The sequence below is a fragment of the Motacilla alba genome, chromosome 2 (assembly GCF_015832195.1).
Source record: "Motacilla alba alba isolate MOTALB_02 chromosome 2, Motacilla_alba_V1.0_pri, whole genome shotgun sequence".
Taxonomy (NCBI): Eukaryota; Metazoa; Chordata; class Aves; order Passeriformes; family Motacillidae; genus Motacilla; species Motacilla alba.
In genome coordinates, this window is record NC_052017.1 from 113,269,394 (window position 1) to 113,297,076 (window position 27,683).

Below are 27,683 nucleotides of genomic sequence, written 5' to 3' on the forward strand. Positions count from 1 at the left end.
GGCAGTTCCGGCGGAAGGCGGCGGCGGGGCCGGGCCCGGCGTGGGGATCTTCCCGCAGCGATGGTGCAGGAGCCGGGCCCGAGGCTGGTGGCCGAGCTGCTGCTGCGGGCGGGGGCGGCCGACGCCATCCTGTGCCTCTGCTCCCGCGCCTTCGTCGAGTGAGTAGCGCCGGGCGCGCCCCCGTGTCCCGGTCCCCGCGGCCGGCGAGCGTCCCGCTGGGCACGGGCGGGAAGGGCCGCGCTGCTGCGGCCAGGGAATGCGGGCGGAGCGGGGCTTTGCGGGGCTGTGCCCAAAAGCACCCCGGTATGTTTATCACTGGTGGGGGGAGCAGAAAAGGGTGAGAGGAGCCCCCAGACGCCGATCTCTGCGCCGGGGCTCAGCGCGCCCTGCCGCCCCCTTCGCGCTCCCCATCAGCAGGGGAGCAGCCGGTTCCTCGAAGAGAGGAGGACCGGAACATTTAATTCCGGAGTGGACTGCGTAGCTGCGGCGTTTTCTGATCGTCGCTCCTAAGGGCTTTCCCGTCAGGCTTTAATTAAAGAGTTGCCTTTTCCAGATGTTGTTACTTTTTATTTGTCTCGCGTGTCTGGAGTCACAGGGCAGCCCGTGTGGGGAGGGACCTTGGGAAAGGTCCCTTGGTTCAGCCTTTCAAGGGAGCGGAGCCTAGAAGAGGTTAAGTACCCCATCAAGTATCATCTTGAAACGTCCAGTGGTGGGGATTTGATTGCATCCCTGGGGAGGCTTTTTTTCACTGAATTATTGCTTTTACTGAAGAAAAAAATGTTTCAGTGGTGACTTTCTGCATCTGTGTCTGTCTTTATTTTTACAGAGATCGAAAATTATATAAACTGGGATTAAAAGGATTTTATGTCAAAGATGACAATGACAGTACAGGTAAGCTAATAAAATGTACTATCCAATACGAGGTGCAGTCTCAAAATGAGTTATGTGTGGTTATTTAAGTTATTCCTACCTCTGTGTTGTTTTTCAGTGCTTTTGCTATGGGGACAGAAGTGAATAATAACTTAAAACTTACATAGCTTTCAGGTTACCATAATATTGATGTAGAAGTTTGTGTCAAACCAAGCGCAGTGCTTATTCCTTGTAGGAGCAACGGTGGGTAGGACGGTCAGGACAGACGGAGACAAGATCTCCGAAACCAGGTCTTGGAACTTGCGGTTCATTGCAAAGGGCCTGGGTGCAGGGGCCCTGCTTGGAGCTGCCAGCCACAGCTCGGAGCAGTCCCCAAAGAGGAGCTCCAAAGAGGAGCCTGAAAGAGAGAGAGCAAGAGGAAAAGATAGAGGATGAAAGAGTAAAAGAGGATGAAGTTCCCATTACAATACTATAAATCTTCTGTGCTGAATATTCTAATTTTCACTAGCCAATCTAGTACAAGATACAAATCCTATAGCATTTGCATCCTATAACATACAGCCTATAAGAATCATTACATTACCATATCGTGTTACATTTTAAACCCTAAAAACTACTCTTTGGACCCCTTCTGCCGAGCTAGTGTGGTCTGCTCTGACCCTTGGACCTGTCTGCAAGCAGAGGGTATTGTCTAATCAAAAGGGGATTACCTTCAGCCATTGTACCTACATACCATTGTTTTCCAGTTGTTCAGTAACTAAGGTATCTCAAAGCTTGCTTTCATTTCAATCTTGCTTATAGTTTCCATATTCTCAAAATCTTTTGCCAGGCAATCATATTTATAAGGCTTTCCTGTTTCGTCTTCCCCAACAATTCCTATCCAGATAAGTTTTACCAGCTCACATAATATTCACCTGGTGCATGGAACAGATTATATCACACATCCCTGACCTGGTCTTAAATCATAATTTCAACTAAATTCAGTATTGATTGCATAATGGAGGGTCTGTGGGTCCAAGATGTTTGTCTCCTCTGTCTCTACCCCAGCTAGGACATTAGCTGTTGCTAGTTAATCTGCTGAGCGAGAAGTTGAGAAGTGCAATAGCACTGATGGTGAAAATTATGATTCATATATATGCAATGAATCATGTGAGGAGGACCAGAAAAGTAAGTCTCTCACTTGGCATGCTTGTAATCTAGGAATTATCATGGTGTATACTCTAACAAATTCAACACCACTCCCCTACTCCATCTCCTGAATTCCTCACGTTTGCATATCTGACCATAATTGTTTTGGTATCTTTTTTAATCATTACTGTGTTGGTAGATCCAGCAGGATAATATCTTGATTTGAAAGGAAGTCTGTGCAGAAATAGAAGCTGATAAATAATAGCACAGATTAGATTGAGGCAATGTGAGAGGAGTGGAAGAAGGAGATTGTAAACTATGTTTTTGTACATGTATGAGTGATTTGGAGTGAGAATAATCAGTTAAAATGGAAAGGTCCCATGTTATGTGATAATTTGGCAGTAAATATACCCTAAACAGCAAAACCAAAAACCTTGAATGTTTCAGTATTATCAACTTAGTCAAGAGCTTTTGATTTCATCATTTGCATCCATATACAGCTCCTACTATATTTGTAATTTTATATACATATGTTTCTGCTTAACAATTTGATAGAAGGGCAAGCTTGCTGGAAAGGGCACAGTCAGGCAAAGAGAAGGTTGTGGAGGCTGTGTGAGTACTGCTCAGCAGTAGCCAAAACATCAGCGTGCTGTCCACACTGTTTCAGCCACAAATCCCAAACACAGTGCCATAGAGACTGCTATGGAGAACTTAACTCCTTTCCAGACAGACCCAGTCCAGTGCCCTAGCTGCTGAAGTTACATTTTGATTCCTACTGATAGTTATGCAGAAAGTGAGCTGTTTATGAGGAAGATTTTTAAATGAGAAAGAAAGCATAAGAGGCAGTTCTGCTGTCTTTTGTGTGCCATGCTGTGGCATTGAGGTGTCAGAACTAGATTATGTTCATTAATATATCTTGTTAACAGGGGAAGAACAAGCATCTGAGGAGGAGAACCATTGTCCCAATGTGAGATTAAAGGTGGATACTAATCATGCCCTGGACCTGGAAGAAGTTGAATTAGACTCAGAAGCTGAGCTTATGAAGAGCATGGGATTGCCTCTTCAGTTTGGTGGGCAGTCAGCCCACAGGGACTTTGTGGTAAATCCTTACTTGCTTTATTTGTTTCTGTTTGTGTAGTGTTGCCAGACCTAGGGACATGCCTCCTCTCATTTATTTCTGAGATGGCAGTTCATGCAAATGTATCTTGAGCTGCCTTTAAGCTGCCTGCATTGCATCCTGGTAACAGCACACAGCGCCTTATTCTGTCCAGGCTATAAAACCCTTCTGCCAGTTGGACTAAACTGGGTCAAGGCTGTGCTTTATGTGTCTATATCTATACTGGTCTTGGGACTAGAGAAACCTGCTTTAAAACAGCTGTGATAAAGCTGATGCTGCACATCAGGACAGCTAGTACACTCCAGTCTGAGCATTTATTTTCACGCTGTCTGCTTTAACCATTTAGCTTTTGATAGTAATGTAAACAGCTGGTTTTTCAAATCCCTCTTGCAGCTGATAAAGCCAGGCTGTTCCAAAAGGCAGGAGTGAGACATTGGTGCTCTGCTTCCTATAGGGAACACTTGGGCTTTATAAGGGGCCTGAAGTTTTCACAGATGACGAAAAGACAGTGCAATATTCACAGTGTCCACTTTATGGAACACAGACCTCCCTGACAGTGAGACAGAGCACTGCATGGTTCCGACCTAATTAATTTGTAAATAAATTGGAGAAACTTGTATGTGATTCTAATTGATTACTTGTAAATAGACCATGCAGGCATCCAACTTCAAGCTCAAAGTATGTATACAACTTTTGTTGCTGTGTAGTAATATGCAAATAAGTTGAATGGGAAAATAATGCATTTTCTTATTAGATTACTATTAATGCTTTGGACTGTGTATAATAACATGAGGGATGTGGATGAAAGATCAATGCCAGTTCTTCAGTTTTAACTTCTTTATAGTCCACCTTACATTTTTGTCAGTGTAACAAAACTAAGGATTGCAGCTATTGGGGCATACATTCACAGTCCTTTGTCCATGTGAGTTTTATTGTCACAGGAAGCCCCTCTGAAACAAGTGGAGTTGTAATTGATGAAACCAACAAGTTACCTTAGTGTTCCTTTCAGGAACAGGTTTCTGTCTACTGTTCCACCAGATAAATGTAGTAGCTGAGTATGTTGTGACGAGTGAAATGATTGTACTGCACAAATGAAAGCACCAACTGTTTGGGCAGGAGGTTGTTATTTCCTTGTTTCCTATTTCTGTTAGCCAACTTGGAGATTATTATGGGATGGAAAAGATATTGCTCCCCTCTTTTCGGTCACTCTCTTCAAGACAAACAGAGATTCAGCTGCAGGATTTATAGAGTTTTTGAGTACAGAATGATTTTTTTGTGTGTGCGTGTACAGCATCCAAAATAGCAAGTATTTAACATTCTAAGAGGTTGAGCGTTATGTTTGCTATCCTAATAAGACACTAAACAGTGTTTGCTGATTGGGCAGATACCAGGCAGAAGTAAGGGTCAGCCACCACAGCTACACAAAACAAAACCTTGATGTTACCAAGATAGTATTTTGCTGTTGAGCTCAACCTTGTCACCCTTCAATTCCTGACCAAGCTCCCTTTAGGATTTTATAGTGTTTCTTTTTGATGACTTTCCTTCTCAATCTTTGAGCTGCTCATGACTTTCCAGTCAGCAGGCCCTCTTCTGTGTATCATTCTGCTTTTTTGTGTATGTATGTTTCTACAGCTCTTCCTCACACCTTCCTCAGAAGTGTCAGTTGAGGTTATGTAGCAAGGCCCTATCAGACCCAGAAACTCTACAGCCTTTTTTGGGAGAAAGCTAACAGCAGAGTTACACTGAGAGGGAGAGTTCCAATGGAAACAGAAATGCGACTGGAGAGAGGATAAGATTGTATGTATATTGAGGACTTCTAAATTTTCCATTATTTTTTAGGTAACAGAAAATTATAGAAAGAAAAATAACATGAAGATTATGAAAAAGAAAAAGAAGAAGAAGAAAGAGTTACAGCAAAAACACGAGGATAAAACGGGGCAGGAATGCCAGGACGAAGCTTGTGGTGGTTGCATCCAGTCCGTTTCTGGTGAGCTGGCCCTAGCTACAGAGCAATGTGAGATGAGCAGCAAACCTCAGGCTGTAATTGAAGAGAACTGTGAAAGTTCAGAAAGCCTTGCAAGTGAGGCTTTACCCAGTGAACTTAAGGAAAAATGGGAGAAGTACTGGAACGAATACGGAGAGGGCCTTCTTTGGCAAAGTTGGTTGGAAAAGCATCAAGAGGTGTCGTCATCTGAGGGCATCACAGCCTCTGAGCCTTGGAGTAGTCCAGATACTAAGGAAGAATGGGAGCAGCATTATAGTGAACTGTACTGGTATTATTGGGAACAGTTTCAGTACTGGACAAGTCAAGGATGGACTACTGAGAGCTCACATGGTGACAAGGTGGAAATTAATGGAATTACACAGGAGACTGGTTTTTCAGGAGAAATGGGCTTGGTTAGCCCAGGACCTGAGCACAGTGAAGTGCTGAGCTTGGAGCTGTCTCCCTCCAACACCAGAAGTGAGGAAAGACTCCCTTCAAGTGCTGAGCCCCACAGTGAAATAATCGCTGGGATTTGTGATTTAAATCTGAATTTGGAGGAAGTGGAGCAGAGCAGTGCTGCTGTAACAGTAGCCCACAAAGATCCTGAAGAGCAAAGTTCATCTGACAGTGGAAGCCAGAAGGAGCCGTGTGATGGAGGAAGCAGAAAAAGGAGACCATCTTGTGAAAATAAAAGTGTCAACCAGTCAGGTAATACAAAATCAGATAAAGTTGATTATCAAAATTCTCTAGGTAGTTGTATGTAAGAAACAAGGTCATGTCTGTATTATGCCATTTTTAAAAAGTCAATTAAGTATTTTGTGGAATGATTACCTACTCGGTTCCTTTTTCTTCCCTCTGCTTCTTTGGATGATTTCTCCTCTCTAACCTGTATATTGAATGTGTTCTTCAGCCAGAAGTGGTTTTAACAGAACATGTACTTCATAAATCTTCAAGTGTACTACAGATATCGGTGAGAGATCCCTGTTAGTGCATATTGAATTATTTATCTTAGTCTTGATACTGCAGCTGAGACTTAAGTCTGCTGCTAGTGACTTTCTAAGAGAGGAAGAAGCAGATGTGGTCCCAGCTTGGTCCTACAGTAGAGCTGGAATGGGGGAGGTGAAAAGAAGATCTCCTTTTGATAAATAAATGAGAGGACTGTTTAAATCTTCCCTTTCTAAATCTGTGTGAATATCTTTGCATAGCTACTAAGATGAAGAACAAATTTTGCCCACAAGGAGAAACTGTTTCAAATTTTGTATCTTGTGGACATTTTATTTTTCATAGAGAGATGAGATAATTTGAAGTTGATCCTTCATAAGCTTGTTAACACTACAGTGTAATACTGGAAGCTTTATTAGTATGTTATCCCTCAAGCAAAGACAAGTAAAGATGTGTGTTTGGCACACACTAACTAGCTGTAGCTGCAGGGGTACTTTGGGGACAGGAAGGTAAGGAATTGATTTGTGCAGAAGGAGAATGTGATGTATCTTTTTAGGTGTGCAGGAGTCATGTAGCTTGAATTCAAGTGAAAAAAAGCAGTTGCTGCTTCATGACCAAGATGAAGATGAGGATGAAGAGCCTCCTGAATACAGATGTGTCAAAGTCAAGAGAAGGCAAGTCATGAAATTTACATGAGCTTTTTTCTCATGCAGTCCAGCTCCAGGAGCCTTCTGATTTATACTAACTATACCTTTGATTGAGGATATGAGTTAAAATGTCAGTACAAAGCCACATAGTCTTCCATCACTGCTTGTTGCTTGCCTCACAACAAGCAGTGGATATTTCCTCTCTTCCAGTGCTTTATGAAAACAATGTATGGCCTTGAGGACTGTACAAGGTGATGCTGCTGTTCTCGTGCCACTGAAGTATAAAAGATTGTTAAATTGCATAGAGCAGCTTGCTTATTTAGGTCTAATTAATACAGACAATACCAGAGCAACAGTAAATAGTCTGTATTGTTTAACTGCATTGAATGCTGCCAATAAAATGCTCAGAGCTATGGCAGTCATACAATGGACAGTATTTGCCTTGTCACAGTTTTTTTTTTGTCTTTCTTCTCTAAAAATACATAGTCTCAAAGATGGTGAGATGGCTCTTCCTCTCTAACAAATTTGCAGACTCAAATGTGAAGGAGTGGGTGGAATTGTGACCTGCTAATCACATAGCTGTGGTTTCGTTCTAGTATTTTGCTCTTCCCACAGCATTAATAATATAGATAATAATATAGATAACATAATAGATGATGAAGGTAATTTGGAAATAGGATGAGCAAACACTGTCTTCATCATGTAGGGCTTGCCATTAAGTATTTTAAGAGGTCATTCAGAATAGTTGGAATATTATAATCCCAGTAGAAGGGCTTATGTCCATAGAATTGGGTAAAAAAACCAAACCAACCCAAAAAATCATGCACAAGAATAGAGTGGTGTTATTTGCTTGGTTTGGTTTCAGCAGTGGGTGGAGGAACTTGAAGCACATTTAAATGTTTTCAATTTGCAAGATTTTCAGCGGTATAGCTGTAAAATGATTGGTTTCTTCACAGTAAGTAACTTTGTAATCTGTATTTTTTCCTAGCCATGAGCTGGACATGGATGAGAATCCAGTGGAAGATCCCGAGGAAACCTGCTCTGTGTTGGGTTTCAAGTGTGGCACAGGACAAAAGTAATTACTTACAAGGAACTGTGGGGCTTTTCATAGCAAGCCAGCCCTCTTGTTATTATGGAAATAGACCATTCATCTCCATTATCTTTTTGCTAAACTTTTGAGGCTGAGTTCCAGAGTTAGTCTCTGGGAATCATTTATGCAACTGAAAGTACCTTAACGTGTTACACTAAGGTGTAGCACGTAAGGTACTTTCACTTGTATGAATGTTAAGTGGCTGGTCAGCTACTTAAATTAGAACATAAAGGCTTTGACAATGAATGGTCCTCTCAGTTTGAAATCCTGTGGGTTGAGGTCATGATTTTTAGCTGTTTCATATTGGAATGAAGTTCCTTTATACTAGGGAAATTTTGCCATACTAGTAAAGTGCTGCTAGGTGTTGGCCACTGAAATTTTTTTTTAGTTGGTTGGGTTTTTTAATTGCATTTGCCAGAAGATGGAAGTAGCTGTTTTGGAGGTTCTTGACAGCCACCAAAAAAATCTTTTATTCTTCTAATCAAGATATTTTTTTCATTTCCTATTCTTCAGGCTGGCCTGGGAAATTGTTTTCATCTAAAATTATACAACTACTAGAAAAAATTATCTAAAACTAATTAGGTTAAATATTTTCAAATAAAAATGTTTTAAATTTTCATGAAGGTACGATGTTTTGCAGCTACACCCAGTGACCTATTTTAAATGGAGCAATAAAAAAATACTTAAGTCTAAATAATTTTTTTGTAAATATCAACATTCATGTTAAAGCTTCTAAACTGGACATTAACCAAGTCCTTATGTATGTATCTCTCTATCTATCTATTTTCAGGTACGGTGGAATTCCAGATTTCACCCACCGAAGTGTGCAGTACTTGGAGAAAAAAGCAAAACTCAAGTCCAAATTCTTGGATATGCGTAAACCAAGGAAGAGCAAAAACACACACATCTTCTTTACAGAGGAATCTGAAATGACATGCAAAAGAAGCAAAACTTTGAAGAAGGTATGTTTAGTTGTTAACACTGTTGTAATTTGTAGATTTATCTGCTACCTTAGCTGTTGTTGTATTATGAAAATTTAAAAAAATGGTAATTGCCTATAGTAGATGGCATTTTTAAATGGCAGTCCACTGCTCCTTTTTTCTGTTTTTTTTTGTTTTCTCTCTCTGCCTCCCACCAATATGAAGAGTATTTATATTAGGATAGCTATGGAAAGGCATTGGTGGATCCTGTCAAGAGGACTGTGAGCTTAAATGACCAAGTTATATGAAAGTCATTCCTAACTCTGGGTGCACGTAGCTTTAGAGGTGTGTGTAGGTTTCTAAAAGTATCTTTGATTGTAAATTTCACCTGAAGCCAGTTGTTAATGCTGGCATTTCAGCAGTAACAGAAAATCTTTGTGAAGATTAGTGTAGTTCCTGTAACTCCATTTTTTTAGTAATTTTGAAAGGGTTTTGCTTATACCTCTACCTGCATTTATTTTCATCTATAACTTAATGCTTTTTTTTTAACTCAAGAATTGCTACAAAGTAGAAACATTTGTTCACTGGAGATTTTACTTAGTTAAGTCTTTCTGAAAATCTGAGGGCACAGATTTTAATGTTATTTCACCTTCTTCTGGGATGCTTGGCATTCCCCAAAACCCATGTGCAAAGCACTGTTTTCTGGTGGTGGTGATGTCTTACATGTGTTATTGAACTCCAGTCACATCGCTATAATTTCTGATTCATTTTTGATTTTGTACCTGGGGCCAATATAGTTTGAGGGCTACTTTAATTATGTGAAGGAAAAAAAAAAGTTCTGAATTTCCTCAGACTTCCAGGTAAGGAACTGCTCCAGGTCTAGAGCCACTCAGAGCAACAATAATGTAAAAAGGAGCATCTGCATGTGCCTTTGAGGAATTTGGAGTGGTGTCTGTGCGTTGGTTAGGAGCTTATGTCGAACTCTCTGCTGTGCAGCAGAACCCTTTACCACCTGCACCATTTGGTACGTCTTGAAGGTGAGGCAACAAATGTATGAAGGTAATTTTACCTGTTTATGCTAAAAAACTTCCCTGAGAGGCAGAGTTATCTCTGAATGCAGATTAGAGAAAGATATTTGTGAAGTAGTAGAACTGGTCACCTGGGCTGTGGCAGGTGTGACTGTTTAGATATTCCATGAAAATTATTTACTGTATTTATGTGTTGATCTTTTTGTTGGTTGGTTGTTTTTTTGTTTCTGTTTTGGTGGTAGCTGGCATCTAGCTCCCAAAGGCAACTTGTTTCCAAATATTTTTTTAAAAGGAGCATGGTTAAGGACTACTTGAATGTTTTGAGTTTGGATATTTTAGTGTTTTCAAAATACACGCGGTAGAGAGTGCCTGCAGTGGCAGGTGCTTTTGAACTGTAAGGCTTTTAAGCTGTGCTCTGGATAACAGATCATCATCTGATCATTTGTGATATTTGACAATTGCAGGTGGAAATGTTCCTGAAGCAGGTTAGTAAACCTGAGGAGGAAGACACGTCCCAGACAGGCACCCCTCAGGGTAAAGCAGAGGCATCATCTGGGAGCAGCAGTGACTCAGAGGGTCAGGAGGGCGTTGCTGCCACACTGAGTGTGAGGCCGGATGCTGAAATCCAGGAGCCACCATCTCCCAGGGCAGCCTGCATGGAACCTGGAGGGAGTAAGCTTGAGGAGGAGGCGCAGGACGCTGCTGCGAGGGGCTCCGATGAGCAGGGGGCAGGGAGGCCCGAGCGTGGCGGTGGGCGGCAGCTTGTCCCTCTGGATATTCCTGATTATCTCCAGCCAGAGACGGAGGACATCAGCCAAGGTAAATCAGTTTCCTGCAAACTGATGAAATGAATTGACAGTGGACTTAATACTGCCTTCTCAAGTGACTGTGTTGTGCACTACTTACTTATTTTGTTAATTCAATGGGGCTCATTAGGTCTAAGGGGTAACAAAAGCAATTGAGAGCTGTGCTAGTGGAATTTGCTTATTTCTGGAATGCCAGAATCCCAGGTCTTGTCTTTAATGGTGACGGTATTTTTTTAATAGATGGACAGTCATTGTTTGTCCTTGACATGGTCTAACAGGTTTGCAATTCATACCTTTTTTTTCCTCTGCAAGGATGAGGGTGATTAAATCTCAGGTAGCTGCACGGACCATCGAGGTTTGGGTTCAAATGCACATTACTGAGCTCTGGGGAACATGTGTTGTTGAAATTATTTTCTAGGATTTAAAAAAAAAAAATCAGTATTATGAATGTTTCTATTTAACATGAAACAACGGAAAGCAGGATTTTTCAGGTTTTTACATATAATTTAATCCTTCCTAAAGTAGTTCAGTTATGTTAGATTCCTACTGTAAAACTCTTGTCTAGATTGGTTTTAATTCATTACTGATAAAAGGGCATTAAATTGGTCTCTGATCCACTTGTTTGCTTAATACATAGAGTTATTGTCTCCAGTTGAAGATTCAGGCTCTTAAATAATGGGTGAACAGTGAGGATTTTTAGGACTGTGGCTAATCCCTTGAAATACAGGATGCTATTTTTTAATTTAAAGCCTCTAATCTTCATAATCTGGCAAACAGTAATAAAGAACATTTAGCAGTGTTTTTAAAACTTAACACTCACCTACCAATTACATTCCCTAGCCTGCAAGAACAGTGGCTGTTAACTTTTGCAGTGTCTTCCAGCTGTAGATGAAGAAATTACTGCAAAGAAGAAGGAGACAAAAAGAAGGAGGAGGAATAAAAATGCACTGAGAACTATACCTCCTGAGATTGCTGCTGATCCAGAGCTCATCAAGTACTGGGCACAACGCTACCGGCTCTTCTCTCGGTTTGATGAGGGAATTCAACTAGACAGAGGTGTGTTCAGTACTAAGTGTGCCGACTTGGTGGTATATCCCAGGATGTATCAAGATCTGTGGTCCTTGTTGCAGTTTATTACTAATTTTTGTAAAGGAGGAGCACTGCTGAATGTGTGTTTGCACCCATGGATAAATTCCTTCTCCCCACCCCCCCCAGCAGGCAGGTAGAAATCTTGGACTTCAGAAGTGCTTGTAGAATGGGACATCCCTGTTTGCATTAGTCCTTATATTTGCTGAAGATCTTGCTGGACCCAAATTATACTTTGTCAGAACTTGTTCAGAAACTCAGTGATATTTTTCTATTTCTATATTTTATAAAACAACTTTGTGAAACTTCCAAGTATGCTGATGGATCTGGTTTCATTTTGTTTTGTTCTGACTTGCAGCAGTCACTTTCAAAGCAACTTTTTTCCCTGTTTGCTTGCAAAACACATCAAATCATAAATTAATAGGTAAAGGAGGAATTAGGATTACCAGATATTTTTCGTTGGCATTTTCTAATGCTTTCCCTCATAAAGTTGCAGATTAATTGGCAGACCAGACATTGTGAAAAAAATGAAATGGTGAATAAGAGAATATGTTGCTGGTTTAGTTTCCTACAGAGCATCATCACAATGTATAAAGTTTTTCATAGCTGTGCTCGTGGACTTCTCCTTGATAAACTAGAATCCTCAGCACCAAGATCAACAAAGCATGTACTGAGTTTGAGGCATATCAGTTTGCTTCAGTGAGACTTTGCTTAGCAAATCTCTGGACTGAGCAGAGTTTATCATCTTCAAAGCTGGTATTTCCTGGTGGAATAAACTAAGCCAAAATTCTTGGGATTAATGCTAAACCTTCAGTTTTATGTGGGTCTTGGTTGTTAGTTTTTAAATTAGGTGACCTTGAAATAAGAGGTGAAAATACATTTCTCCCCCTTCCTCTGCAGAGGGATGGTTTTCTGTTACTCCTGAGAAAATAGCTGAGCATATTGCCATCCGTGTCAGTGAGTCGTTCAACTGCGACATCATAGTGGATGCGTTCTGCGGGGTTGGAGGAAATGCTATTCAATTTGCATTGACCTCAAAAAGAGGTAAGTAGATGTTGTAAACAGTGCATTAGTTTTGTTTCTTCAGTCTTTTTCCTGACACTATTCAGGTATGTGCTCTGTTTGTTGATTTATTTTCTTTTTCAGTGTTTCTGTAGCAACAGCAGCTGTTTCACTTCATCAGACTCACAATATGACTTCTCTGTTTTCAGAAAGGACCAATAAATCTGCTTTTCTATTTTAAGTCAGAGTCAGATTTGTGTTGTACTAGTCACTGCTATTTTTGTGTGGCGTAATATCTGGTCTGTGAGATATTGTGGAGATCCCTGGTAAAAGTGGACTTCTGTCAAAGCTGCTGCTTTTCCCAATTCTTACTTGAAGTATGTGTATTCAAAAAAAGCATGTTCCACGTGAACAGTACTTAAAGCACTGAATGGAATCACGTGCAGATTCTTCAGAATCAAGTACACAAAAATGATGATAACTTCATGATAGTCTAATGCCAGCTAATGATATTGTAGTGAAATGTTGAGAGTGCTTCCTGTATAAATATTTCCTGCTAGATATTCATACTAGTTCATCTAACTCTCCTGACTAATGTTTGAGCAAGACAAATGGTAGTTTCTACTGCATTAAATTTGGCAGGCTATGATCCAATCTATACATCTCACTTGGCTTTTTGTATTTCCTGGCTCAATTTTAATTTCTGTTATTATGTACTAATCTTGTATCATCCATTTCTCTTGGGCTGTGTTGGTTGGGGCTTTTTAAACTCAATTTTCAGAACTATGTGGCCAGCCACAGATAAATGTTTCTCTTTAACAAAGAACAAGAATAAGTTTCAACACCATTGAAGTTGTCAGGCTCCTGCCAAACCTGAGGCAAGAAGAACTTGCTCTCTTAGGCAGACAGCGCCGTGTCTGGTCCTTGAGCCTTGCGCGGGGTTGTCACGGCAGCGGTGTCTGACCTGCCTCTGGTCGGGCAGCATTCCCGCTTCCCGTTAATCCCAGTGTTCGCCATCTCTCGCGGGCAGTGATCGCCATCGACATCGATCCCGAGAAGCTGCGGCTGGCGCGGCACAACGCCGAGGTGTACGGCGTGGCCGAGCACATCGACTTCCTGTGCGGCGACTTCATGGCGCTGGCGGCCGGCCTGCGCGCCGACGTGGTGTTCCTCAGCCCGCCCTGGGGGGGGCCTGACTACGCCACTGCCGAAATCTTCGACATCCAAACCATGATCTGCCCTGATGGATATCCTTTCCAAGTTATGCCTTCAGGTGGCCTTCTCTCTTTCCTCTCCTCCCTCTGCTCCTGTAGGGTTTGCATGCCCAGTTGGCTGACTGTGGGTGATATGGCCGGCAGCTGGAGTTCCAGATGCAAACCATTTGTTTAGTCCTCTTCACCACCTGAATTTCAATATTTTAATTTTTTATTACGAAAAAAATGTGAATGAGGTTTTCCTGAAGGCAAAAAAAATCCATCAGTGAATTGAGTAGCTCTCAAGTTAAAACATTCATTCAGCAGTTTTGACTCCTTTAAATTATTTTATTAAAATACCCCATAGCAATCAAATAGCCATGTGGTGTGTACATAGATATATATAGAGATAGATAGATCATAACTAATTGTGTGAACTATGACCTTGTTGTTAATTCCACTTCTTAATTGATTCATAAAGGGAATATCTTATCTAAAATACCTTACTAAAACTGTTCTCAGCACCTGGCCATGACTTGGGAAATCACAGAAGAGTGCAAGCAAAATATTAACTCTTTGAATTAATATATAGAATTTCGTACTAGTTTATTAACAGTGATACTGAGCACTCATTCATCTGCGAAGGTATTAACATAATAGTTTCATCATATGTGAAGTGTGGGGTTTCTTTTGTCACAGAATAATCTTGAATTGTTCCCTCTTTTGCTAAAATGTAGCCATATTTGTAAGAAAATCTTCATATGCATGTGTGAGACTTTTCACAAAATGGATAAAAAAACAAATGTAAGCCAAATATACTAGCTACAAACTATATTCAAATTTGTCAAATGCTTCTCTATAGTTCAGTCAAATTTTCCTGAAAAGTGAGTGTTGGGCTTTTTTTTCTACTTTTAGGACACTAATGGTGAAATAGAGTTTCTGCATTTCAGAAGAGAATCCTACCCACACACTCAAAAGATTAACTACAATTTAATTGCGTAATAGCTGAAATTGAGACATACTTTCAAAATGAATCAATGTAAAGAAAGTTTTCCTTCCCCATTCTTATTTTTTCCTTTACTGGCTTCTACATTTGAAATTTTCAGGCTCTCCAAGAAGATTACCAACAATATTGTGTATTTTCTGCCTCGGAATGCTGATATTAACCAGGTACGTTACTGGATGAGGTCTTGGTGAATGAATAAAATGCTCAGCTGACTTAAAACATAAGTATTATAAACACATACATAAGACTTTTAAGTATGTTCAGCTGAATGTGGGGTATTTGTGTTTTTCAATTTGTGTGAAGTGATTCTGTGTTTGCAGTACTTTTGGTATATTTAGAAATGGGATTATAAGATTATTTCCATGGTTTTGACACTGTTTCTTCTTAAAGCAACGGAATGGGGTTTCTCGTAGAAGTTTCAAAGCCAATTGCCAGGCACATACATCATAAAAATATCAAAAAATATATTTTAACCAACTCTCACTCTCTGATAAGTTGGTGAGTCTCAGACTTCAGGGCTATCAGTTTATGAAGGAGTTGCAGGAAATCACAGCCTGCAGTCACTGCTCTCAAGGGTGGTACTGTTGGAGTCCACACAGGTGTGTTGTTCCTTATAGACTGCTTGCATTGAAGTGATGTGTGATAAGCACAGAATTTGTGGCACTGATGTGGGGTTTTTTTGTATTAGAGCTGTTTGGTAGAAGTTGTTTTTTTTTAAGCAGTTACATGACTAACAATTCCCCTGAGTGTCTGGTTTAGTTTCCTCTGTGTATTTTCTATGTTAATTTTGTCTTGTAGCTTTTTGGAAAGAAGGAAGAAGTTCTCACCTGCAAGATGCCATGGGACTTCCCAGGACTTTTTCCTGCTTTTCCAAAAATTGCATCTGACTTAGAGTAGGCAGGGCATCAAGCCATGTGGTGGCTTGTGGAATTGTTACTGGCAAACACCTGGCTTGAGAAAAAGGCTGAAATTCACATGGCCTGAGTGTTAGCAGACTCTAAGCCCGTGCTGTGCGCAGAACTATAGCTTTGGCAGGTGATGATTCAATTCCCTTTTACATTTCAGGCTGGTGAAATGTCAAAGTGGCTTATGAATCTTTGAACAGGGACCTTAATTTTAGGTAGAGTTTCTCTAATTACAACATGGCATCTTAACACTGCATTTTATCAAAAGTTTCATTCCCATGATGAAGTGTGACCTTAGAGAGTTTTCTGCTCTACTCATGAGCACTTTTTACTGGCTTTCTAAATGGCCAAAGGTATCTACATTTCACTTCTGTTTCCATAAAAGCATGCAGGAGTACTCCCCACAGGCCTGCACCTTTTCCTTCAGCTGAGCTCTTCTGGGTGAATGGGTCAGGTGTCCTGACATCTCTATATCTTGGTGCAATTGGCTCTGAATGATGTTGATTACATCCATGGGTTTAGTTTAACACAGGTAGCTGCAGAGGTACAGCTGTTGCTCAAAAATGTGGCTCAGTTGTTAAAAATTCATGGCTGAGGTCCTGGGTTCAGTTCAGTTCAGTGTTCCAGGCTATGGGCTACTCTCAGGAAGGGAAATCAGCTCCTTATGCCTTTCTTTAGAAATAGTGTCAGTATAAGAACAAAAATAACCCAAAAGGCTGGTGATCTGAGAGAGGGAAAGAGAATGTTAATCAAGCCCACTGTTTAAGGAAGTGTCTTCATCCTGTGTGGACAAAGGTGTGTCAAACATATTCCAAACGGGACCTTGGTGAATACTCTGGTCCACAGGAGACTGTTAAAGGTTCGACTACCAAAATCTCTAGCTGTATTTAAAAATGAATTTTCTGGATTTACTGCCACTACACTTCTAGGGCCATGAATTTCCAGAAAAAAAAAAAATTTAAAATTTAAAAAAATAAAAAAAAAGCCCAGCAGTTAGAAGCAACCTTGCAATAAAATGACTGTTTAACCATTACTTAAGGTGGTTCAAATTTAGTGGAAAATATGTAATATTTATGGAAGATAGCTATCAGGTCACTGTTAGATAGCAAACATAAAATAGGGATATAGGGATCCTGCTGATGGAGTGAAAGCAGGGTGGTAGCTGACCTTGACCTAGCTGTGTCGGAGGTGTTCATTGCCTTATTGGTGGACAAGATATCCAGCCTTGTTCCACATGACTTTTTTGCAAAAACAGCTTTTACTACTTCTGCTGGGACAGCCACGTCGGTGTAGAGTTGGTCTTGTTAAGAGACATGGGACTCTGAATTCCCTTTAAAGAAATCAACGGAGTTTAGGTCTCAGAGAAGTGAACTTTTGTACTTCTGCCTCAAGAGGGAGCAGCGAACCAGTGCAAGATGGTTGGCTCATTTTCCAGAAATATAAAAACATTTCCCTGAATTCCATCAAGTCTCCTTGTTTACAAACATGTTAGAAAGTTTGTAATGTATGCAGGTCTGTTTTTAGGTTGAATTAATCTTTAACAATATTCTTTCTAGGTAGGAATAATCAGGAATAATAATTATGTGTGTACATACATACGCTGAAAAATGTGTATATTTATTAGTGCCTGTTGTGTAGTTGATAAATGTAACTTATGAAGTGTTTATGAAGCTGTGCTCTGCCTCATTAGGCAGAGTGAGAAGTGTGTACTCACCTCTGGGAAATGGAGTCATCCCAGGTAGTCTAATCTCTTTCACAAACTCTTTTCTGTAACAGATAATGCTTCTGCATGTTAATATTTGCAGCAAAGAAGGAGGAACCTGCAATTTGTTGCTGCAGGACCTTCTTGCTAATGGTAGAATCTGTTCTTTTCATCCCACTCTAGAAGTTGTACTCAGTTACTGTTGGTCTCTCACTGGTGGTCAGAATGTTGTCAGGTTGCATGATGACTCCCCCCAGTAAACTGGTGAGCCTGAAATGTTGGTGACCTGGTCTGTTGTGAGACAGATAACCACATCAGCATCTTTACCAGCCTAGCCAGGTTTGGGACATGGAGTAATGGGGAATTGGGAGTTTATTGCTTACCCTGCTTGTGTTTGGTTAGCAGCTCAGATACTGGATTGTGCCTTAGGGATCGTTTCAAACATCACCGTTCTTTGAAGACAGGCATACTGTTGTTTGTGGTAGCTATGTCTCGTTTTGTCAAATTGTGTTGTTGGTGAAGCTTTTGCTGTCCTAAATGTTGGTGTCTCAGACCTGGCTTTTATTTCAAATACTGTCAGAATACAGGAATGGCTTTTTGTTTCTTGTCTAGTATAGAGTGGTTCTATAAAGCTAGAATTAAGCAAAGTGTTCTGGACCTTGACGGTCCTACAAAACATACACATTTTGCTGGTACTTTTCTTTTTTTTTTGTCTTTGTTCCCACCTCATTTCCATCAATCACTTTGAGAAGATCTGGAGTTAGACACTGAGGCCTTGTTCTGTCTGCAATATACTGCCTGGATGAAAAAAATGTGTTTCTGTGTTGCTGTTTTTCTGTTTGTGAAGGTCCAGTTATTAAAAATGACTACTCAATGAAGGGAGTGTGAATTCAAACAAATTTAGCTGTGATATTTTAAAATGGAGACTAGCCAAAGAGGACTTGCCAAGCAGAGTCATCTTTGTTTAGGAGTAAATAGAACAGTGAGCAAAGCAGGGAGTGAGAGGCCAGGAAATGAACAGAAGTTGATTTGATAATATTTTTAAGATGCTTAGGTATTAGGGGAGTTGGCAGGTAAAAGAGTGTGTTTTGGAGGCTGATAATTTCTAAGTGAATGTAATTGCATACACTTCAGCTGTGACTATTGTGTTAATAACAACAGCTTTTAAGCAGCCCACTTGAAACTCCTGTGTGTTCTCTGTCCTTGATAAAAGAGAAACCCAGAATTTACCTGCAGCATACACCAAGCCAGAGTGGTACTTCTGAACTTCAGTCTTCCTGAAGCTCATAATGCTTGCATACTGAATCGTAATTTGCCTACACAAAGTAAAAAAAAAATAAATAAATGTCTGGCCTGTTAAAGGGTGGCAGCACTACTGTGACGGTGTCATAATTCACATGCACATCTGTACATTTTCAAAAATGCTGCCTGAGAGCATTTTATTTTATTATGTTCAGTGTAAAGAATACCATTTTCTTCTTTTTCACGTGAGTTGAATTTTGTTCCCCTTTTAGGTTGGTTACAAGGGGAGGGGATTCTTCATTTTAGTAGTGTTCTATAAAATTAATCGATTCACAGAGTCCTTGTTGACATATCAAGTCAAAAAGCTTGTACCTGTCATACCTCAGAAAAGTTTCTAGGAGGGGAGAAAAAATATGATAAATTTTTTGTCCACATTTATATTATTTGGTGGCTGGAACAGATGGGAAGTTATGTTACTAAAAGAGTTTCAGTATGATTTAAAAAATATAAAAAAACCCCAAAGACCAGTAGGAAAACGTTCAAGATCAAAAGTACACTTGAAGAATATAAGGGAAGTTTGTATCTCAAGCAACTCGTGCTCCTGAAATAATCTTCTATGTTTGTTTTTTCTTTCATATTTTCATCTTTTCTGATGTCTCATTTCCAAACCTGTTGGCTACTTTTTTAATGTATTTTGGCTGTGGCTGTAGCTGTAGACTCTCTTTAGCTGTAGTCACTGAACTGAAGGATGAAGGTGAGAAGTGAGAGGGATGCAGGGAGGTGTTAAATGAAGCTGCAACCTTTACCTCTGCCTAGGGACAGCAGCACAGCAAAGGAAGCAGTATCAGTCCCAGGTAATGTGGGTTTGGACTAAAGAATAAACCAGGGTAAGGAGAGTTTCCAGCAGGGAATCACTGTATGTACACAAGAAAGTGCAAAATAAAGACATTTTGGACTAGTCAAGTTTTTAAAAGAAATTAAGAAGTCTTTCTGTATTCACCATTGTAGTGCACTGCAAAAACAGGAGATGTTTGTTGGTATCTCCAAAAATAGCTGAGCACCTTTGTTTTTCTCAAAGTATCATTCCTCAATCTGCTGATATTTTTAGAGGGTGTCCCTCTGACAGGCCAGACCCTTCTGAAGCTTGGTGTGTGGCAGCCTTCCCTCACTGCACTTGTCAGGGTTGACTGAGCCCTGCTGAGGAAAACTTAGCAACTGCTACGTAATTAAATTTGCAACCTCCAGCAGTTTACAACTAAGCATTGTCACAGAGGATTTGCATTTCTCTCCTCTGTGCATCGGGTGGGTTAAAGAGCATACAGTACCAGATCTGTCACAGCAGAGCTTATTCCCATGTGTTTTTTTTTTTTTTTTTTCACCTTTGGGTTTATCATATACCTTTAGTCGTTGCTTGAAATTAATCATAGTTATCCTGGGTTTAACACTTAGACACCTGACACAACATACTTAAATTTTCAGCTGCCCCTTGGTGGACACCACCCATCAGTGTAGGGGCATCTTGTTTTACTTGGCCTTCTAAGATAAATGTTTAGTAAATGCTAGTGTTTAATATCAATGCCTTAGTCATACTTAGATAAGCTAGTGACACAAACTGTGCTCAGAAATCAGGAGTGCATAACCCCCAGACACTAATTTCAGTATTCTTATTCTGACTAATGCAATTAATATTTTAGAATACTTAGGTGACATCAGCTATGAAGTGCAAAGCCTCTTAATGCTTTTTGGAAGGGACATTCCAGCTTCTGTTTGTAAAAAATTAAAAGTTAACATCTTCCTAGAAAAACTATGGATCAACCCACAATGCTTTGTGGAGTTCAAGTAAGAACAGATAAGTTGTAAAATTAACATTCCTGATCACTTGCCAGTTTTAGATTCTTGTGCTATTTATAAGTCAGCCAGCCTCTGGTTTTTTACTTAAGTGGCAGGTTCCTCTCTGACAAGAACGCGGAGCGTTTTTTCCTATCACCAGAAGTTGAAGGATGAAGAAACTGCTTACACTTTTTGTCTAAAAAAAACAAAAAAAAAAAGGGAGAAAATCAAAACAGAAAAGTAAATACTTGATTTAGATAAGTGTGGCAGTTTTCTGAACAAGTCAATAAAGGTTCAAAGTGTAGTTTAAATTAATCTGTTATTTTCTCTTGATAGTAGGCTGGTTTTTTACTCATGATAAAATAGAGGAAGTTCAGCATGTTTATATTTAAACCTGCACTACAGAGTTAAGTCTCAAGGGGCTTTAGAAGTGTTAATAACACAAAGTTTCAGCTGCTAACATCATCTCAGCTTAAAGTTTAGTCAAAATCTACTGCAGGCTTGTAGACCCTGATAACTTTGCCTGGGAAGTTTCCCTGCATGGGGAACTATAGAAATAATTTTCCTGCGGCAGCCTGGGAGAATGGCAGCATGGAGCGGAACTGCCTGTGGAGCATGGATCCCCCCACAAGACAGGTCCTCAGGGTCCAAAGTGGAGGGGAAAAAGCAGACAATGTTCAGTTCTGGTGTTAGTCCTTCTGACTGCGCAGTCTCTCCTGATGAGGAGTTGATGGTGTATAAGCTGCTATCCCTCAGAGGCATCCTGAATAGTAACAGAAGAGGGGAGAGTACTGCATGCTTCAGTCCAAAATGCAAAGTCCTCTGTGAAATGGTGTCTGTCTGTAAATATTAAGCATTAAAGGTGTGCACCGGGTTCAGTCCAACAGAGCATGAATGGTGAAATTCTCACTCCAGTGATCATAAACACAAAGCTGGGACTGGTGCTGCCTGACAGGCTCCCCCAGCCTGCAGAGGCACTGCTGCCCCAGCCTTTTCCTCAGCACTGCCTGCGACTCCAATGCATACAACAGGTTTTTCTTTGGCTGCAATAGCAACAACAGTTAACTGTGACCTTTTTTTGTGAGTTTCTCTGGATGTTTGGGGCTTGGTTGTGTTTGGGTTGTTCCCTTCCACCCTGCCACTCTTCAGTGCAACCTTTATGCTTCCTAATTCTAATTACTAAAATTGGTTTTACTCTTCCCCAAAATTTGGGATGTGACATCTTTCAAGCACAGCTTATAGGTTGCTTTTTGCTATGCTGGCATCTCTCAAATGCCAAGTACCATGCAAACCAGAGTCTAGCATCTCTTGCCTCAGCACAGCATGTCAACTTCTGAGTGTTTCTCTTTGGCTCTGAAATCCTCTTGTTTTCGTGATTAGGGTGAGGAGGGTTTTTCAGTCACAAGCCACAAACGGCTGCTGTGAGTAAAAGGAGACATAAAAAGAGGATCAGAGGCATTAGCTGCCAAGGAACGTTTTCCACCAGTATTAACAGAGCAGAAATGTTTTTGTCTGGTTGTTTGTGCATTAGAAGGTTTGGGGTTTTGCCTCTTTTTCTGTACATTGATTGGTTTATTTTTTGTTGTTTTTCAGGTGGCTTCCTTAGCAGGGCCAGGAGGGAAAGTTGAAGTAGAACAAAATTTTCTCAATAACAAACTGAAGACAATAACAGCTTATTTTGGTGATCTAATAAGGCATGACATCTCCTGAACTCCATGTGGATTCTTCCAAACCCATCCTCCCTAACTGCTGCCTTGCTTAAGCTTTTGTACAGCTGGCTGGTCAAAAATGACTTCAAGCCATTTTCCACTTTAATTTCGGTTTACAGAAGTTTTTTTCTGTTTGCACTGTCAATAAATGTTTTATAATAATTTTGACAAAACCGTGAATGTAGAAAAGCTGTGAATGTATGAAGAAAGCTCTTTATAAAATGCAGTTTTTTCAAGGTTCAAGCCCAAGCCATGGAAGTGGGGTTCAGGATTTCTTTGTAACTCTCACATGTGCTACGTCTGTCCTTGCTCTGGTTTTGAGCACCCAGAGGGTCAAGAAAAATCGCTGAAAGCCACAGGAGCTGCTGTCTATGCTTGAGAAAAAAAAGCATCTGAACATCAGGTGGAACTAGAGGGTCAGGTGCACCACAAGAGGTTAACCCCAGTCCACCTCTCTTGCTCCCTGCTCTCTGATAAACCTTTTCAGGTTTTCTTTGCAGGATGAAGGTTCACATGTTACTTCTAGTGAGTGCTCTGACTTGTGGCAGCTCAAAGAGAGAGCTGGGTGTGTTTGTGTCTGGAGGTGGGACTCTACCCTCTGGGTATTGTCATTTTATTTTATTTTTTAATCTCTCTGCCATTCCTCTTCATTGCAAAGGTATTTTGAAGAAACCTTTTGCCCAGAGGTTTGTGTCAGTAAGCAGAGGGGTTTCTGTCCCCCTTCTTTTCTAGGCCTTTGGAATCCTCACACAGGCTTCAGGGCAGAAATAAGCCATCTTTTCCTGGTGAGGGCTCTCTGCTCTCACTTAGAGTTTGGAGGGGAAGAGTGGCCTTTGTGCAGTTCTCCAAGTAGAAGAGGAGGCAAGTGAGAAATGCCTAGGGCATGGCTATGGTGCTCTCGCTGAAATATTCTTACATTAAGTCCCCTAGCACAATTTTGAGTTGTTTTTGAGTTAAGAGTGTAGGAATAATAATTTCTAAGATAAATTAATGCTGCTTCTCCTCTGCTTTGAGTGCAGCAGGATGCTGAAGGCAGCAGAAACTAAGCACTAAACCACACATTAGTGCTATCCAAGAAAACTAGAATAACTATAGAATAACCAAATAAGAGGATCTATTTTCCCCATTAAGGAATGAAATCCAACTCTTCAATGAAAACAGTTGAAGAGACCAAAGTGTTTGTGTGTTTAGGGATTGTTATGACTCAGTGTGAGTTTGCAGTGCAGTAAAATAGCCCTTGGGAAATAACTGTTTTCTAGCTTTGCTGTCTTTCCCCAGACAAGTGCTAAACTTCTGCTGTTACATTCATGCTTCGTGGAAGGTATTTTATGAAGATACTTTGGCTAATTTGGATCACTGCACTTTGCCACAGTGCTACAGCAAGGAAGAAGTCTTGTGCTGGCTATGCATCACTGTTTAAAGGGAATTATTAAGGAAATAATATTTCTTAGAAGTTTCCTATTAGGTCGTAGGGGAATTTGGCAAGAGTGCTAATACTACAGGAGCTCTAAACCTACTGTGGCAGTGGCATGTGAATGCAAGTCCATGAGGCTGAATGAAGAATAGATTCATTTAAATTGTGTATGTCACAGTACCCTGTACACTGAAATTTTACTATATTTGGCTTATTGCTACTTGTAGAAATACCCTTGTCTTATTACTTGGTCCTCTTTTTCTCCTTAAGGAGATGCTTGAGAAACATTTTGAGATCTTGCTGATGCTACTTCTGTAAAAGGAGGCTCTGATGGTGAAATGCCTGTGAATTTACTTTTGCCTTCTGGAAAGTAGTTAGATTTTGTTCAGTGCCCGTGTGGAAGCTAAAATACAAAAGGTACAACATTTACTCATTTGAATTTTTACTTCCAGTATCATGAACTTAATGGTAAGAAGGAACAATTTCTCAAAGGTCTCTGCGGACCTTTGCAAGCCCATGGAATATCAAAAGCAGAAGAATATCTTTGTTCATAGCTGTTCCTCTCTCTAACCAAGAAGGACAAAAGGGGATTTTTTGGTTTTTGGTTTTTTTTTTAATTACAACTTGAAGTCAGAATGCACTCTTCTGGGCTGTGATAAATGTTTGCCCTCACTTCCCACTTGCACAGAACTGGTGAAGTTCCCCCAGGCTTTGAATCTACCCATCTAAATTTAAGCCTAAAATACATTTGTGAGTACTTTTAGGTTTTTGTTTATAATATCAACCAAAAAACCCTTCATGGAGGAGAGCTTCAGTCATGACTTGCTATAAAATGTTATTTTGCTGTTTATTGGGGAAAAAAGTTAACATGGGCTGAGACACTGTTTTAATACCCTTTCTGAATTTAGCTAGTATTTTGTAAATGATACATTGGGCAGCAAAGAAGTTACATTGCTACTGTAAGTACTCATAGAAGTTTGATCTTTTACCCATTCTAAGACACAAAATAAGCTACAGGAAAATGCAGATTTTTTTTTTCCAAGGGCTAAATGCAGTAAATGTGTACTGAGTTCTACTTTCCAGTACACTCTTGAGCCCTTAATCTCTTTAGGTTTATCTTAATTAAATCCAACATTAAATCAAGCCCATTCATTTCTTTTTCTGGTGCATGGCATGACGAGAAGTGATAGAAGATGAAGTTAGGTGCATTGCAAGCCTGAACTTAATTGCAGGTTCAGGGGACCAGAGCAGAGCATCAGCAGGGCTGAGCAGCTATCTCTTCATGGCAGGACATCACTCTGCCCTTCTCTGAATGAGGCCCCCTTAGAGTTAAGAGAAAAAAATTAACTGTTCCATGAGGTTTTCATGTACAGGTTTTAGAAAACCTTCTCCAAGTGTACTGTTTCTGAAACAACATCTGGGTCTATATGTGCAACTGAGAGGTTATATAAGCAAATTATTGTTACACCACAGTGACCATAGTAACATTTAGCAGAGGGAAACCCCGTAAATAGCAGAAGGAAAAAATTACTTGCAATAACTCATTGAACAAATCAGTAGAAAATTGGGTTATTTTCACTTGGTTTGCTCTCTGAGCTTTCATATGCCTCATAGTCATGTTTGCTTTAATTGTCCTCCCCTCGTACACAAACCTTCCCATCTCCAAATACCAAGAAAGAGGGGCAATCCTGTCACTTAATGATTTACTCTTGCTGGTGTAGCCTTTCCAACACAGGCATCTTCGTATTCCTGCCACTTGAATATCTTTGTGAGGTCCAGAATACCTATAAAAAGTTGATTTTCAGTGGTGAAGGAGTTTCAGATTTCTTTATGAAGACAGTAGAGATATCTTTGTAAGTGTGTGTTGCAGTGGCAGAGGAGTAAATGCTGTAAAACCAAGCTTGAAATCAATTCAGACCCTGTCTTGTTTCAGCTGTCAGATGATGAAGCTGTCAAGTGGCTCAGCCTGGTCCCTCTGGATGGAGTATTAGGAATATGCACACTCCAGCAAAGTACGTGTAAGAGCAATGCTGTGTTGATTCAGTTGAATGAAATCCCCCAAACACCAAAATTAATTCATACCAAAAAACCCCCATCCAAAACTGTAAAAAATGCTAAAACAACCTTATTACTTGGGAGGTTGCAGGGGGCTGCAGGAGCCATCAGTAGCTAAAAAGGAAGCAATAGGGCTGGCCAAAGCCAGCTGAAGTCACTGAACCTAGTGAGGCTGGACATTCACCCAGGCTCTGAAGATCTGAGCTGCACACACGCAGGGAGGAGGCAGGAGTGAAGGCTCTCTGCAAACACGACCTGTCCCTCACAGGGTTTGGTTTCTGCCTCTACTCAGCATGGTCCTGTGGTGTCTCTTAGCAATGCTTTAGGTTTTGACGGTGCCTGTGGATTGCTGAGAGCAGGGCTACTGCCCAGGGCGGAGGTGTGGGGAACAGCAGCCTGGGCAGCCCTGGCAGTACTGGGCTCTGCTCAAGGGTTTCCTCACCCAGGGGAATTCCCAGCTGAGCTGTGCACACAACTCTGCAAAACACTCCCTGCAACACCCCTGCAGCCCGAGAGGTTAGCCCTGGATTTCTCCACATAGAGACCCAAGGATGGGTGTCTTTTTAGCATGTGTCGCAACAGAGTATCAGGGCAGGGAGTGTGGTTTTGCTGCCAGCCCCTTGTGGACCCTTCTTCAAGTCTCACGCAAATGTATTTTCTGAGTTCTTGCTTCCCACACATCTCTGAGGTCTTGGCCTGCCGCCTTGCAAAGTTCCAAAACCTGAGCAAGTTTCAAGATGCTTCCCCAGCAGCTTTACTAAAAACCCGAAACATTGCTCTGGGTTTCTGGGTTCTCAGACTGCTGAGGAAAAAAATATGCTGTTGGAGGCAGTCTGGGTTTGATGACAGCACAATTCTTCCTGTCTCTCTGGGTGCCTTTGCTCATTCTCTTCCTTTTTTTCAAGAATGTGCTTCAACCTTCTTGTGAAACCCCTGTGGTTTATTAGAGGAGTGCAGTGTGAACAGCAGAGCTTTAGCCCTGTGTAAATATGAGTACAGGGGCTCACAGAGCACCGTCAGTGTTTTGGAACTAATGAAATGCCTTTCCCCAGGATTTTATTCTAAAATCTGGCCAAAGAATGGACATCAGAGAGGAAATGACTCTGCATAGTCATCACAGGTTGCTGCCGGTTGAACAAACACTTTTATCCCATCAGTGCACTTCTTCTACCTAGACCTCTGGGGGGGTCTTTGACATTGTTGCAGTGTCGGATACAGTTATGGTAACAGTGGCAAGAGCTTTGGTGAAAGGCAGTATTGTGGTCTGACAGCAAAACCTGTCCTAAGGTATTCATTAAATTGTTCCAGGCACTGGGACAGCCTATGATTATGTCAAACAGGGGAGCAAATTGTACGCTCTGCTTTCACGGCATGCACAAACTTAATCTGAAAGTCTGCCTGGGAAGGTTAAACACAGACAGCTTTGTTTAGGAGAGCTCCAAACTGGCAGAGCCCACTACCCCAGAGGGTCACCTGTGGGGGACTGCCTGTGCCAAATGTCTGTGCTGGTGGGGGAATGCTTTCTGTGGGTGCAGGTTGCAGCTGAGCTTGTCCAAGGGGTTCCCTCAGATGTCAGAACATTTGGATGTTCCCAGGAGATGCAGTGCTATCTGTAGCTCAGGCTCTCATCTGTACTTCTGGAAAGTGGTCCCCAAAGGAGAAGCTGGAGTTCCCCAGGAAGCAGCTGCGTGGGGAACTCTGGGCTCCTCCTGCAGGAGAAACCATGCTTCAGGAAGTGTTTAGTGTGGGGTTTTGACACGGAAAGTGCCGGTTGTCACAGCAACACTGAGCCTTGTGGGACTTCTAGACCTTACGCAGAAATTACCCACCAGGGTATTCCTTAACCCTGCCAGGAAGAGGTGCTGGTAGAGTCAGGATTGAGAGCAACCCTTGTGGTCATGTAATGCAGAGTGGGACACCAACATGCAGGGGCTCCTGATGGCCCAAAGAGTGAGCCAAGTGCTGGGAGCAGGACAGAGCAAAGAGCCCACAGGGCCGTGTTCAGGC

At 41.1% G+C, this 27,683-nt stretch overlaps 1 protein-coding gene across 1 annotated transcript; it reads left to right on the plus strand.

The window, feature by feature from the left end:
* TGS1 (trimethylguanosine synthase 1) lies at positions 1-27,683 on the plus strand. Its single transcript, XM_038128821.1, has 13 exons — positions 1-158; positions 827-891; positions 2,925-3,097; positions 4,955-5,807; positions 6,598-6,715; positions 7,677-7,763; positions 8,569-8,740; positions 10,191-10,545; positions 11,415-11,588; positions 12,519-12,662; positions 13,651-13,867; positions 14,905-14,983; positions 22,092-27,683. The coding sequence occupies exons 1-13, from the start codon at positions 61-63 to the stop codon at positions 22,206-22,208; spliced, it is 2,652 nt and encodes an 883-aa protein (XP_037984749.1). The 5' UTR covers positions 1-60; the 3' UTR covers positions 22,209-27,683.